Source organism: Taudactylus pleione, unplaced genomic scaffold (genome assembly GCF_031769625.1).
Source record: "Taudactylus pleione unplaced genomic scaffold, aTauple2 ptg000081l, whole genome shotgun sequence".
Taxonomy (NCBI): domain Eukaryota; kingdom Metazoa; phylum Chordata; class Amphibia; order Anura; family Myobatrachidae; genus Taudactylus; species Taudactylus pleione.
The window spans coordinates 491,627-506,119 of record NW_028284483.1 but is presented as its reverse complement, the minus strand read 5'-3'; the positions used below and the strand labels follow the sequence as shown (position 1 = coordinate 506,119).

Genomic DNA, 14,493 nt, shown 5'->3' with positions numbered 1-14,493 from the left:
ATTTAGATTTGAGTTAGGACACCCCCCTCCCAAATCTACATCTTTCTGCACAAGTTACATCTGCTCCCGCCTGCAGTGCAGCACAGTGTTACTGGCACTTTTTTTGCAATGCTTCCAACCCAGAAAGCCCCAAACAGTTGTGCTAGCCTAATATTTGGAGAATGATACTAGGGCCATATAAAGCAGAGTCACTCATTATATACAGATGTGTCCTCATACATCTAGCCTCAATACGCTATGCAGCGCGACTTGCCTGGTGTGAGTGAGCCGCAAGGTCCCATGCTACTCTGCTAGCATTGGACGTCTTTTTTTTTCCCCGAAAATGCACCAGGAGACTGTGCTGATTAATGTGATATGTGACACTTGTATATCTGTGTGTGAGTCTGTATATAAAGCACAATAGAAATTGAAATGAGAAAAACTGCGGCCGCCACATTGTAGCACTTCGTATACAGACTCAGAGACTCAGTCACTCACAGATATACCAGTGTCACATATCAAAATAAGGAGATTTATGTGCTTACCTGTCCAACCATTTTCTTCGATTATATAGGTGACACAGGCTTTATGCTGGGTATAGGTTGGTGGGTTGGAGTCCGGGCACCACATGGATAAACTTGTTGAGCACAGCCGAGAATCCCCCTCCCCCTTACCCTGCCCCCAGCCACAGGCACCTCAGTTTAGTTAACAAGCCTAAAGCCAGGGGCGAAAAGTAAGACCGGCACGCACTCAGGTCCATACACACAAGAACTATGAGCAGGGGAACCGGAAGCAGAGCAAAGCCCCAGCAGGTCAGGTGCGTCAAGTTGGGTGCCCTGTGTCCCCTACGGAATCGAAGAAAGGATTTATCAGGTAAGCACATAAATCTCCTTGTTTTCTTCCTCCATAGGGGACACAGGCTTTACGCTGGGACATCCTAAAGCTAATCCTCTAAGATGGGGACGCTCCTGGGCTGCGCTAAGACATCTTCGCCCAAAAGCCGCATCAGGGGAGGCAAAGGTGTCAAAAGAATAACATTTTAGAAATGTATTTGCAGAGGACCACGTGATCGCTTTACACAGTTGCTCCGCAGAAGCACCACGTCGCACTGCCCACGAAGTTCCCACCGACTGGGTTGAATGTGCAGTCACCACGGACGGTGCTGGAAGATCCGCCGCAGCATAAGTGTGACGAATAGTCAAAGGATCCATCTGGCCAGCGACTGCTTAGTAGCTGACTGTCCCGTTTACGAAAGTCATACAGGACAAAGAGAGAATCCGACCTACGCAAGTCCTTCATCCTGTCCACGTAAATCTGGAGAGCTCGCATGACATCAAAAGAGGCCTCCCCCGATGAGAAATCCGGAACCTGGAAAGAAGGAATCACAATCTCTTGATTGATGTGGAAGGTAGCCTAGTCGTGCTTGGAGGATAGCTCTGTCCATGTGAAAGATTAGAAACGGAGAAGGCGACAGGCAATGCACTCAAATCCGACACCTGCAGAATCTATGGCAAGAAGGAAGACAGTCTTCCAGGTAAGCCAACGAATGTCCACTGTGTCTAAAGGCTCAAAAGGTGAAGACTGAAGGGCCCTAAGAACCAAAGACAAAATCCAAACAGCCACCAGGGGTACAAATGGAGGCTGTACGTGGAGGACCCTCTGAAGAAAGGTGCGAACATCAGGTAACCACACAATCTACTGCTGAAAGAGAACAGAAAGGGCTGAAACCTGCCCTTTCAGTGAAGCAAGGCGGAGGCTCAAATCCAGCCCCGCATGCAAAAAAGAAAGAATTCGAGAGAGTCGAAATGACCTGGGGCTAAGATTCCTAGCCGAACGGCAGTCAAAGTGCTTCCTCCAAACTCGATGGTAAACTCTAGCCGAAGAGGGCTTACAGGCTTGAAGCATAGTGTTGATGAATGACCTGGAGAATCCTTTAGCTCTTAACCACGCCCTTCGCGGCCAATTGGTAGCCACTAGGATCACCTTGCCGCCCATCAACTTCAATTTGCGGAGGACCCGAGGAATCAGAGAGATTGGAGGGAAGATGTACAAGAGCGGCAGGGTTCCCTGAACCGCCAAAGTATCCACCAGAAAGGGCTCCGGATCTCTGGTGTGAGAGCAGTACTTCGGAACTTGGTGGTTGTGTCGGGCCGCCAGCTACCGCGGCGCACCGCTGCTTAAGTGGCGATGTGGAGAAGACCTGGTCCCCCCCTGCCAGCACCGCCGGTGTACAGCCGTGACCACGGCAAGCAGGGAGCTGCCTTACCTTATTCCCGCTGCGGCTCCCTGCTGTGTCCGGAGAAACGGCCAAGGACACTGACCCATTTGCCAGCTCCGCGGCTGTCGGCGCTGGGGTGATGGAGCAGCAGCGCGGGTGTCCTATAGGATGCCTAGCGCTGCTTACTCAATAGAAAAATAAACGCTTAAAAATCAAAAGTAAAACATATGAAGCGGTTAGCACAGCTTCCACAGTGTGCCTCATCTGCAAACACCAACACTAAAACTGAGGTGCCTGTGGCTGGGGGCGGGGTATAGGGGGAGGGGGAGTCTGGGCTGTGCTCAACAAGTTTAACCGTGTGGTGCCCGGAATCCTACCCACCAACGTATACCCAGCATAAAGCCTGTGTCCCCTATGAAGGAAGAAGAAATTCAGACTCATTGCGACTTAAGGTGCGTACACACGGTACGATATCTAAGAACGATATTGTTCAATGATAAATCATTCATATCGTTCATTTTTATGCAGTGAACGACCAACAATGCGCGTTCACGCATTGACAATAACGATATCTATGGTCGTCCGTACATGCAGGCCAACTTGGACGATTTCATCACAATTTACATGTTCAGAGATGTGGCAGGATGACTTCACTGAAAGATATCGGTCATAGATCTCTATCAGTGTGTACACCCAATATCGTTTGTCCTGCACTCCAGAAAAGTTCAAGAGAAACCTTCCAGCGATATCGTTGGTTGTGCAGATCGTACCGTGTGTGTGCAGCTTTAGACACATTTTCGACAAAGAAAGATGCAAAAAAGTCGCCTGGTGCTAGCAGAGTCTCACAGGACCTGGCGTGCCGACAGGGACTTTTTAGTGAGACTGCAGGAAAAATGTAGAAGGAAAATCAATAAATTTCCGCGCTCCAAATACTAAAGAATGCAGCTGGTATATATCTGGTGACCTACACACGTCACCCAAGGTACAAACAAGGTAAATGAAAATGCCAGCGCTCCCTCTAGGAGATACAGGGAATATAATTATAGTGGTAAACAACACACTAAAAACGTAGAGTCACTTGGATAATATATAAATGTCACTTTCCCAAAAACAGTGAAAACTGGTTTCTTTAAAAATTCCTTAAAATATCCTTAATAAACAGTGAAAAAACTGGTTTCTTAGATCCTCCTAGTTCTCACAATTGCTTCTTTGAAAACTTCTTCGCATATGACAGCACCTCAGAAAGATCACAAAATGGATTCTACCATGTGAAGTAAAGTAACATTTATTTTTACAAAGTCTAAAAAAGTCCCAAAAACAATTTCAGGAAATATAATAAAGATGGCAGCGTACCAGAAATGACCTTTACAGAAAGGCACAGTGTAAAAGCAGAAGGGGTTACAATGCTACCCCTACAGCAAATCACCTTCCCTGCAGATGGACAGGTTTCTCTCTGTATTGGTGAAGACTGGCAGTCCCTTCAATACCAACGCGTTTCAGCTAGAAAAGCCTTTGTCAAGGTATCTACATGTGTCCTGAGGTGCCTGATTTATATAGAGAGGTCCAGATGAATGATAGGCCCGCTTTTTTTCTTAATTGCCTGGGTGGGTGTGTTCAAGCGGGGCTATGCGTTCCATTCACTTGGAACGCATGCCCGCTATTTCCGCCGGAAGTGACGGTGCGCCCAGCTATGCTGCAGACTCCCAATACGTTGTGCGTTCCATTGCCATGGAACGCACACCCGTTGCTTCCGCCGGAAGAAGCTTCACAGCGGGGATTCACCGCTACCTCAGAGTTCTCCGCGTGGTGCGTTCCACTCAATGTTAACCGGAAGTCCTGCATGAGAAGGTGGATGTCTGAAAAACGTTCCACCTTTCTAGATGTGCGGACGATGTCTCCTACATTTTACTGTTGATGCTTTTAGTGTTCAAGCATGGATTCAATATGTGCGGAGAGTATCACAAGGAGTTAGAAATGGTACCTTATAAGTACCTAATAAGTAACAAAGCGGCTATATCAATAACAATGTATATGATCCTCCATTGTGCAAATAACATTTATAAAGTGCATATAATATAGATGATCATGTCCAATGAATAAAAACACATAATAAAATAACATGATGAATAGGTAAAAATGGATTATATTAAAAGGAGAGTTAATTATAATGTGCAAATAAGCTATAAATAAATAAATACATACGTCTAAACATTTAAATAACAGACTCTTATTATGCATCTACCTTCTAGTCCCTAAACCTTAATAACCTAGTCACCCTGCGGGAACACTAGTGGCGATCAAGCCAGATTTCTAGTAATACTAAAAGGGGGTTTCTACAATTATTTTATTAAAGAAACCATTTTAATTCGAAGTCGTTATTTAGACCGTCTGGTATTAAGGTTTTCATCTCGTATATAGATTTCATTTCAGTTTTTGCTAATGAGGTTTCTACACCTTTTGATCTCCAGTGGTTTTCTACTTTTTTTATGCCCATTATAACTCTAATACCACTAGTTAAACAGGAATGTTTCTCTTTAAAATGTAGCGATAAAGAGTGGTTGTCGAAACCTTTTTTGATATTTCTTAGATGCTCCATCCATCTTTCTCTTAATTTTCTTGTGGTCTTCCCTATGTATTGAAGACCATACTCGCATTCTATTATATATACACAATTAGTTGTATTACATGTGATAAACTCGTTAACCTTAAAAACCTTTTTTGTCGTACTCGAAGTATATTCTTCCATCTTAGATGGTTGGGTTGTGTGAGTCCTACAAATGTTGCATATCCCACATCTGTGGAACCCTTTTGTTTTTATCCTACCGCTCTTTTTGTCTGGTATTGCACTTTTAACCAGACGATTTTTAAAATTTGGCGCTTTTCTATATATAAAATTAGGGTTTTCTGGAATGATCTCTTTTAAAATTGGATCCCGTCTTAAAATATGCCAATTCCGTCTAAAAATGTGCTCAACACTTTTGTGGTGAGTATTGAAAGTCGTAATGAATGCCATAGGTACTGGGTTATTATTTGTTTTACTATCTTTTTTGTATTCTAAAAGGGTATCTTGTGGTATATCTTTGAAGCTTTCTATAGTAGCCTCAATTTGTGCTGTATCATAACCCTTCTTAGTGAATTTATTCTTTAATTCTTGTGCTTGTGTTTCAAACACATTTGTCTCTGTACAATTTCTGCGTAAACATTGTATCTGACCTTTAGGTATATTCCGCAACCAATTAGGGTGATGGTGACTATTATAATTAATATAAGAATTACTGTCAGTAGGTTTGGTGTAATTCCTTGTAGCGATCTTGTCCTGAATTTTATAAATAGTAAGGTCTAAAAAATTAATCTCTTGTTTATGTTTAAAAAAAGTTAATACAATATTAAAAGTGTTACTATTCAATTTTTCACAGAAATCTTCTAAAATATCCTCTGGCCCAGTCCATATAAAAAAAAATATCGTCAATAAAACGTATCCATATGGATAAAAACTGCTTAAAAGAAATATCATTCCATACTAGGGATGTGCAGGCTCGGATAGGTTCGAGTTTGCACGTGGAGTTCGGATTTTTCCCTCCAAAAAAACGGAACTCAGAACGAGGCAAAACGTCATCTTGCATGGACGAACATCATCATTCCTGGACAAAAGACCAGGAATGATGATGTTCGTCCATGTAAGATGACGTTTTGCCTCGTTCTGAGTTCCGTTTTTTTGGAGGGAAAAATCCGAACTCCACGTGCAAACTCGAACCTATCCGAGCCTGCACATCCCTATTCCATACACATAAGTCCTCCCACCATCCCATAAAAAGGTTCGCATACGATGGGGCAAATTTGCTACCCATCGCAGTGCCTTTATTCTGAATGTAGTACTGGCCTTGAAACCAGAAAAAATTATTATGCAAGAGGAAATGGATGGAGTCTTTTAGAAAAGCTAATCTCATATTATCATACCCTTCTTCATATTTGTTAAAAGTGTGTTCAATAGCATCTAAACCTAATTTGTGTTCAATAATGGTATATAAAGAGGATACGTCAGCGGTAACTAGAATGAACTCTTCCTTCATTTCTTAATTTCTTAATAACGTCTATACTGTCTTTGACATATGATTTAAGCTTAATCACTTCAGGTTGTAAGAAATGATCCACAAAATGTGATAGGTTTGAGGACACTGAGTCGGTACTGGCAATAATGGGACGACCAGGTGGATTGGTCAAATCCTTATGAATTTTAGGTAACACATAAATCACAGGCAAACTAGTTTGATCCCTAATGATATATTTTCTTTCATTTTCTGTAATGTTCCCATTATTCTCATATTTCAGTATTAAAGAGACAAGGTTTTTTTCAATTCTCTCATTAGGATTACTTTTTAGCAAATTATACGTGGATCTGTCACCAAGTTGACGTAAGATTTCGTTATTATATTTTTCAGTATCCATGATTACTATGCTACCACCCTTGTCTGCCGGTTTGATAGTGATATCTCTATTTTTTTCCAATCTGACCAGTGCTTCTTTCTCTTTTTTTGAGATATTATGATGTATTTTGTTTTTTTCCAAATTTATTTGATCCATTTCATTACAAACTATTCTGGTGAAACTATCAAGGAAACAGCCCCTGTTGAAAGTGGGGTTAAAGGTCGACTTCGGTTTGAAGTGATTAGTCTCTTTCTCTAAGAACTCTTTTTTTTTTAGCTACAGAAGTACTTTTTCAAAGACAGTTTACGTACAAATTTCTGTATATCGATATAGGCTTCGAATTTATTAAGTTTGTTTACTGGAGCAAATTTTAATCCTTTACTCAGAACTTTCTCTTCCTCTTCATCAAGCTGATGACTACTTAAATTGAATATTTTTGTAGTCTCTTCTTTTGATTTATTATTTTTGGTTAGTGCATTTTTATTCCTCTTATTAAGTTTACCAGAACCCTTCCCTCTTTTACCTCTAAGTGTTTTTTTCTTTTTTGTGGGGGCAGTGTCTATCTTTTCCTGTGCCTCCTCCCACTCAAATCTAAAAAATCTTCATTCCTTAATACTTCAAATCTATTTGATCCAGTCCATCGGTCACTACCTACTTGTCTTTCCCTATTATAAGTTTTCCTTCTTTCTGATATAGGATAAAGACGACCCCTATCTTCTCTATGGTGGTCAATATTTTTACTGAAATGTCTGTTTCTTTCCCAATATGTGGGATACCTGGATATTCCTATATCCCTATCTCTAAGGTGGGTATGTCTGTTAGACGTTTGTCCAGATCTATTATTATATGGATGTCTCACAGGTGACCTATACCTTTTTCTTTTATTGATGTTTTTTGAGATTGGGGTTCGGGAGTGTATAGGGCAAATAGGCGCCACTAGCGTTCCCGCAGGGTGACTAGGTTATTAAGGTTTAGGGACTAGAAGGTAGATGCATAATAAGAGTCTGTTATTTAAATGTTTAGACGTATGTATTTATTTATTTATAGCTTATTTGCACATTATAATTAACTCTCCTTTTAATATAATCCATTTTTACCTATTCATCGTATTATTTTATTATGTGTTTTTATTCATTGGACATGATCATCTATATTATATGCACTTTATAAATGTTATTTGCACAATGGAGGATCATATACATTGTTATTGATATAGCCGCTTTTTTACTTATTAGGTACTTATAAGGTACCATTTCCAACTCCTTGTGATACTCTCCGCACATATTGAATCCATGCTTGAACACTAAAAGCATCAACAGTAAAATGTAGGAGACATCGTCCGCACATCTAGAAAGGTCCGCACATCCACCTTCTCATGCAGGACTTCCGGTTAACATTGAGTGGAACGCACCACGCGGAGAACTCTGAGGTAGCGGTGAATCCCCGCTGTGACGCTTCTTCCGGCGGAAGCAGCGGGTGTGCGTTCCATGGCAATGGAACGCACAATGTATTGGGAGTCTGCAGCATAGCGGGGCGCACCGTCACTTCCGGCGGAAATAGCGAGCATGCGTTCCAAGTGAATGGAACGCATAGCCCCGCTTGAACACACCCATCCAGGCAATTAAGAAAAAAAGCGGGCCTATCATTCATCTGGACCTCTCTATATAAATCAGGCACCTCAGGACACATGTAGATACCTTGACAAAGGCTTTTCTAGCTGAAACGCGTTGGTATTGAAGGGACTGCCAGTCTTCACCAATACAGAGAGAAACCTGTCCATCTGCAGGGAAGGTGATTTGCTGTAGGGGTAGCATTGTAACCCCTTCTGCTTTTACACTGTGCCTTTCTGTAAAGGTCATTTCTGGTACGCTGCCATCTTTGTTATATTTCCTAAAATTGTTTTTGGGACTTTTTTAGACTTTGTAAAAATAAATGTTACTTTACTTCACATGGTAGAATCCATTTTGTGATCTTTCTGAGGTGCTGTCATATACGAAGAAGTTTTCAAAGAAGCAATTGTGAGAACTAGGAGGATCTAAGAAACCAGTTTTTTCACTGTTTATTAAGGATATTTTAAGGAATTTTTAAAGAAACCAGTTTTCACTGTTTTTGGGAAACTGACATTTATATATTATCCAAGTGACTCTACGTTTTTAGTGTGTTGTTTACCACTATAATTATATTCCCTGTATCTCCTAGAGGGAGCGCTGGCATTTTCATTTACCTTGCAGGAAAAATGTGTAAGGACTCATCTGTAATATGTCACTAATTCCCTAATGATGGGCATAGATGTATATTTAAGACTACATACGAACTGCATTTAGCCATTTGCCAAATCTAATGATTATAACATAGGATCTCAATAGTAAATACACAGGGTACATAAACAGTTAAACGACAGTGTATAAATATGGGTAATATTGTATTTTACACAGTAGTGACTGACTGTGAATCAGTATTGCATGAAATCAATATCCTGGCAATGACAACAGACCCTGTGATCACATTTCCATGTGGCGTGTCTGACCCAGCAGAAAGAATCACAGCACGCTGCAGGTCATACCCGACTGCTATTTACATTTAGTAACCTTTGCAGGTGCAATAATATTTCCAATGGCATTTACACACAAGTGGCATCACCATACTGCAGCAATATGAGTGCAGGCCTTCAGGCGAGAAGAGTTTGGGGGAAGTAGTAGGTAAGATGGATGGTGAGTGGGAAAAGCAGATAAAGGAGAAGAACAATACAATGAAATGTGTGCAGACAAAACTAACACATGGCTAGGTCAAGAAAATAGGGAACATGGAAAATGAGGAGGATTGTATCTAATTATAGTGAGAATACCAAAATGGAGACTTGAAGATAAATATAAAAACAAAATGCTGTTTCCGTTTTTAGTATCACTACTTACCTGATTTAAGTGAATGCATGCATCAACTGCGGCTTTGGGCATGTTACACTTCAGAAAGGCGGCCACCGCCTGCTCACACATTCCCACGGTCACAAACAGGCGGGCGATGTCCTGCACAGGAACACATTATATTACTGAGGAACACATTATATTACTGAGGAGGCAGAGAGGATGCTGGTACCTAGTTACAGGAAGTGACATCTCCAGCATCAGAGATAGGAGGAACACATTATATTACTGAGGAGGCAGAGAGGATGCTGGTACCTAGTTACAGGAAGTCACATCCCCAGCATCAGCGATAGGAGGAACACATTATATTACTGAGGAGGCAGAGAGGATGCTGGTACCTAATTACAGGAAGTCACATCCCCAGCATCAGCGATAGGAGGAACACATTATATTACTGAGGAGGCAGAGAGGATGCTGGTACCTAGTTACAGGAAGTCACATCTCCAGCATCAGCGATAGGAGGAACACATTATATTACTGAGGAGGCAGAGAGGATGCTGGTACCTAGTTACTGGAGGTCACATCTCTAGCATCAGCGATAGGAGGAACACATTATATTACTGAGGAACACATTATATTACTGAGGAGGCAGAGAGGATGCTGGTACCTAGTTACAGGAAGTCACATCTCCAGCATCAGTGATAGGAGGAACACATTATATTACTGAGGAGGCAGAGAGGATGCTGGTACCTAGTTACTGGAGGTCACATCTCCAGCATCAGCGATAGGAGGAACACATTATATTACTGAGGAGGCAGAGAGGATGCTGGTACCTAGTTACAGGAAGTCACATCTCCAGCATCAGCGATAGGAGGAACACATTATATTACTGAGGAGGCAGAGAGGATGCTGGTACCTAGTTACAGGAAGTCACATCTCCAGCATCAGCGATAGGAGGAACACATTATATTACTGAGGAGGCAGAGAGGATGCTGGTACCTAGTTACAGGAAGTCACATCTCTAGCATCAGCGATAGGAGGAACACATTATATTACTGAGGAGGCAGAGAGGATGCTGGTACCTAGTTACAGGAAGTCACATCTTCAGCATCAGCGATAGGAGGAACACATTATATTACTGAGGAGGCAGAGAGGATGCTGGTACCTAGTTACAGGAAGTCACATCTCCAGCATCAGCGATAGGAAGAACACATTATATTACTGAGGAGGCAGAGAGGATGCTGGTACCTAGTTACTGGAGGTCACATCTCCAGCATCAGCGATAGGAGGAACACATTATATTACTGAGGAGGCAGAGAGGATGCTGGTACCTAGTTACAGGAGGTCACATCTCTAGCATCAGCGATAGGAGGAACACATTATATTACTGAGGAACACATTATATTACTGAGGAGGCAGAGAGGATGCTGGTACCGAGTTACAGGAAGTCACATCTCCAGCATCAGCGATAGGAGGAATACATTATATTACTGAGGAACACATTATATTACTGAGGAGGCAGAGAGGATGCTGGTACCTAGTTACAGGAAGTCACATCTCCAGCATCAGTGATAGGAGGAACACATTATATTACTGAGGAGGCAGAGAGGATGCTGGCACCTAGTTACAGGAAGTCACATCCCCAGCATCAGAGATAGGAGGAACACATTATATTACTGAGGAACACATTATATTACTGAGGAGGCAGAGAGGATGCTGGTACCTAGTTACTGGAGGTCACATCTCCAGCATCAGCGATAGGAGGAACACATTATATTACTGAGGAGGCAGAGAGGATGCTGGTACCTAATTACAGGAAGTCACATCCCCAGCATCAGCGATAGGAGGAACACATTATATTACTGAGGAGGCAGAGAGGATGCTGGTACCTAGTTACAGGAAGTCACATCTCCAGCATCAGCGATAGGAGGAACACATTATATTACTGAGGAGGCAGAGAGGATGCTGGTACCTAGTTACTGGAGGTCACATCTCTAGCATCAGCGATAGGAGGAACACATTATATTACTGAGGAACACATTATATTACTGAGGAGGCAGAGAGGATGCTGGTACCTAGTTACAGGAAGTCACATCTCCAGCATCAGTGATAGGAGGAACACATTATATTACTGAGGAGGCAGAGAGGATGCTGGTACCTAGTTACTGGAGGTCACATCTCCAGCATCAGCGATAGGAGGAACACATTATATTACTGAGGAGGCAGAGAGGATGCTGGTACCTAGTTACAGGAAGTCACATCTCCAGCATCAGCGATAGGAGGAACACATTATATTACTGAGGAGGCAGAGAGGATGCTGGTACCTAGTTACAGGAAGTCACATCTCCAGCATCAGCGATAGGAGGAACACATTATATTACTGAGGAGGCAGAGAGGATGCTGGTACCTAGTTACAGGAAGTCACATCTCTAGCATCAGCGATAGGAGGAACACATTATATTACTGAGGAGGCAGAGAGGATGCTGGTACCTAGTTACAGGAAGTCACATCTTCAGCATCAGCGATAGGAGGAACACATTATATTACTGAGGAGGCAGAGAGGATGCTGGTACCTAGTTACAGGAAGTCACATCTCCAGCATCAGCGATAGGAAGAACACATTATATTACTGAGGAGGCAGAGAGGATGCTGGTACCTAGTTACTGGAGGTCACATCTCCAGCATCAGCGATAGGAGGAACACATTATATTACTGAGGAGGCAGAGAGAATGCTGGTACCTAGTTACAGGAAGTCACATCTCCAGCATCAGTGATAGGAGGAACACATTATATTACTAAGGAGGCAGAGAGGATGCTGGTACCTAGTTACAGGAGGTCACATCTCTAGCATCAGCGATAGGAGGAACACATTATATTACTGAGGAACACATTATATTACTGAGGAGGCAGAGAGGATGCTGGTACCGAGTTACAGGAAGTCACATCTCCAGCATCAGCGATAGGAGGAATACATTATATTACTGAGGAACACATTATATTACTGAGGAGGCAGAGAGGATGCTGGTACCTAGTTACAGGAAGTCACATCTCCAGCATCAGTGATAGGAGGAACACATTATATTACTGAGGAGGCAGAGAGGATGCTGGCACCTAGTTACAGGAAGTCACATCCCCAGCATCAGAGATAGGAGGAACACATTATATTACTGAGGAACACATTATATTACTGAGGAGGCAGAGAGGATGCTGGTACCTAGTTACTGGAGGTCACATCTCCAGCATCAGCGATAGGAGGAACACATTATATTACTGAGGAGGCAGAGAGGATGCTGGTACCTAGTTACTGGAGGTCACATCTCCAGCATCAGCGATAGGAGGAACACATTATATTACTGAGGAGGCAGAGAGGATGCTGGTACCTAGTTACAGGAAGTCACATCTCTAGCATCAGCGATAGGAGGAACACATTATATTACTGAGGAGGCAGAGAGAATGCTGGTACCTAGTTACAGGAAGTCACATCTCCAGCATCAGCGATAGGAGGAACACATTATATTACTGAGGAACACATTATATTACTGAGGAGGCAGAGAGGATGCTGGTACCTAGTTACAGGAAGTCACATCTCCAGCATCAGCGATAGGAGGAACACATTATATTACTGAGGAACACATTATATTACTGAGGAGGCAGAGAGGATGCTGGTACCTAGTTACAGGAAGTGACATCTCCAGCATCAGTGATAGGAGGAACACATTATATTACTGAGGAGGCAGAGAGGATGCTGGTACCGAGTTACAGGAAGTCACATTTCCAGCATCAGCGATAGGAGGAACACATTATATTACTGAGGAGGCAGAGAGGATGCTGGTACCTAGTTACAGGAAGTCACATCTCCAGCATTAACGATAGGAGGAACACATTATATTACTGAGGAGGCAGAGAGGATGCTGGTACCTAGTTACAGGAAGTCCCATCTCCAGCATCAGCGATAGGAGGAACACATTATATTACTGAGGATGCAGAGAGGATGCTGGTACCTAGTTACAGGAGGTCACATCTCTAGCATCAGCGATAGGAGGAACACATTATATTACTGAGGAGATAGAGAGGATGCTGGTACCTAGTTACAGGAAGTCACATCTCCAGCATCAGCGATAGGAGGAACACATTATATTACTGAGGAGGCAGAGAGGATGCTGGTACCTAGTTACAGGAAGTCACATCCCCAGCATCAGAGATAGGAGGAACACATTATATTACTGAGGAGGCAGAGAGGATGCTGGTACCTAGTTACAGGAAGTCACATCTCCAGCATCAGAGATAGGAGGAACACATTATATTACTGAGGAGGCAGAGAGGATGCTGGTACCTAGTTACAGGAAGTCACATCTCCAGCATCAGAGATAGGAGGAACACATTATATTACTGAGGAGGCAGAGAGGATGCTGGTACCTAGTTACTGGAGGTCACATCTCCAGCATCAGCGATAGGAGGAACACATTATATTACTGAGGAGGCAGAGAGGATGCTGGTACCTAGTTACTGGAGGTCACATCTCCAGCATCAGAGATAGGAGGAACACATTATATTACTGAGGAGGCAGAGAGGATGCTGGTACCCAATTACAGGAAGTCACATCTCCAGCATCAGTGATAGGAGGAACACATTATATTACTGAGGAGGCAGAGAGGATGCCAATACCTAGTTACAGGACATACATTTAAGTTCCTTGCCAAGCATATGAGACTCCAGTGGCTGGCACTCTACAGGTCAATCTGTATTGTAGACTACACGTCCTCTTTTATATACACTATATATATTTTTATTTACATATCCTGCATTTGCTGGACCAAAATAGCAGACAACTTACTGGTAGCAGTTTGTGGTTCTCAGGCAGGGAATTGGCCAGAATCTCAAAACCATCATAATCTTCCAGCATGTAGTAGCACTCTGCCAGGCGCTGCTGATTTCTGCCCTGTAAATAGTACTGCACAGCGTTCACCCTACAGTGTATACACAAGCAAAATAAGACTATTATAAGGAGGC

General features: G+C 42.6%; 1 protein-coding gene across 3 annotated transcripts in view; it reads right to left on the bottom strand.

The window, feature by feature from the left end:
* The window catches only part of WDR35 (WD repeat domain 35), a 138,366-nt gene that overhangs the window by 29,610 nt on the left and 94,263 nt on the right, over positions 1–14,493 (bottom strand). For all 3 annotated transcript variants that reach the window (XM_088468143.1, XM_088468142.1, XM_088468141.1), the window contains exons 22-23: positions 14,318–14,450; positions 9,535–9,645 (exon numbers count right to left, since the gene is read on the bottom strand). In XM_088468143.1, coding sequence (XP_088324269.1) covers positions 9,535–9,645; positions 14,318–14,450 — 244 coding nt within the window. The remainder of the gene's footprint in view (positions 1–9,534; positions 9,646–14,317; positions 14,451–14,493) is intronic.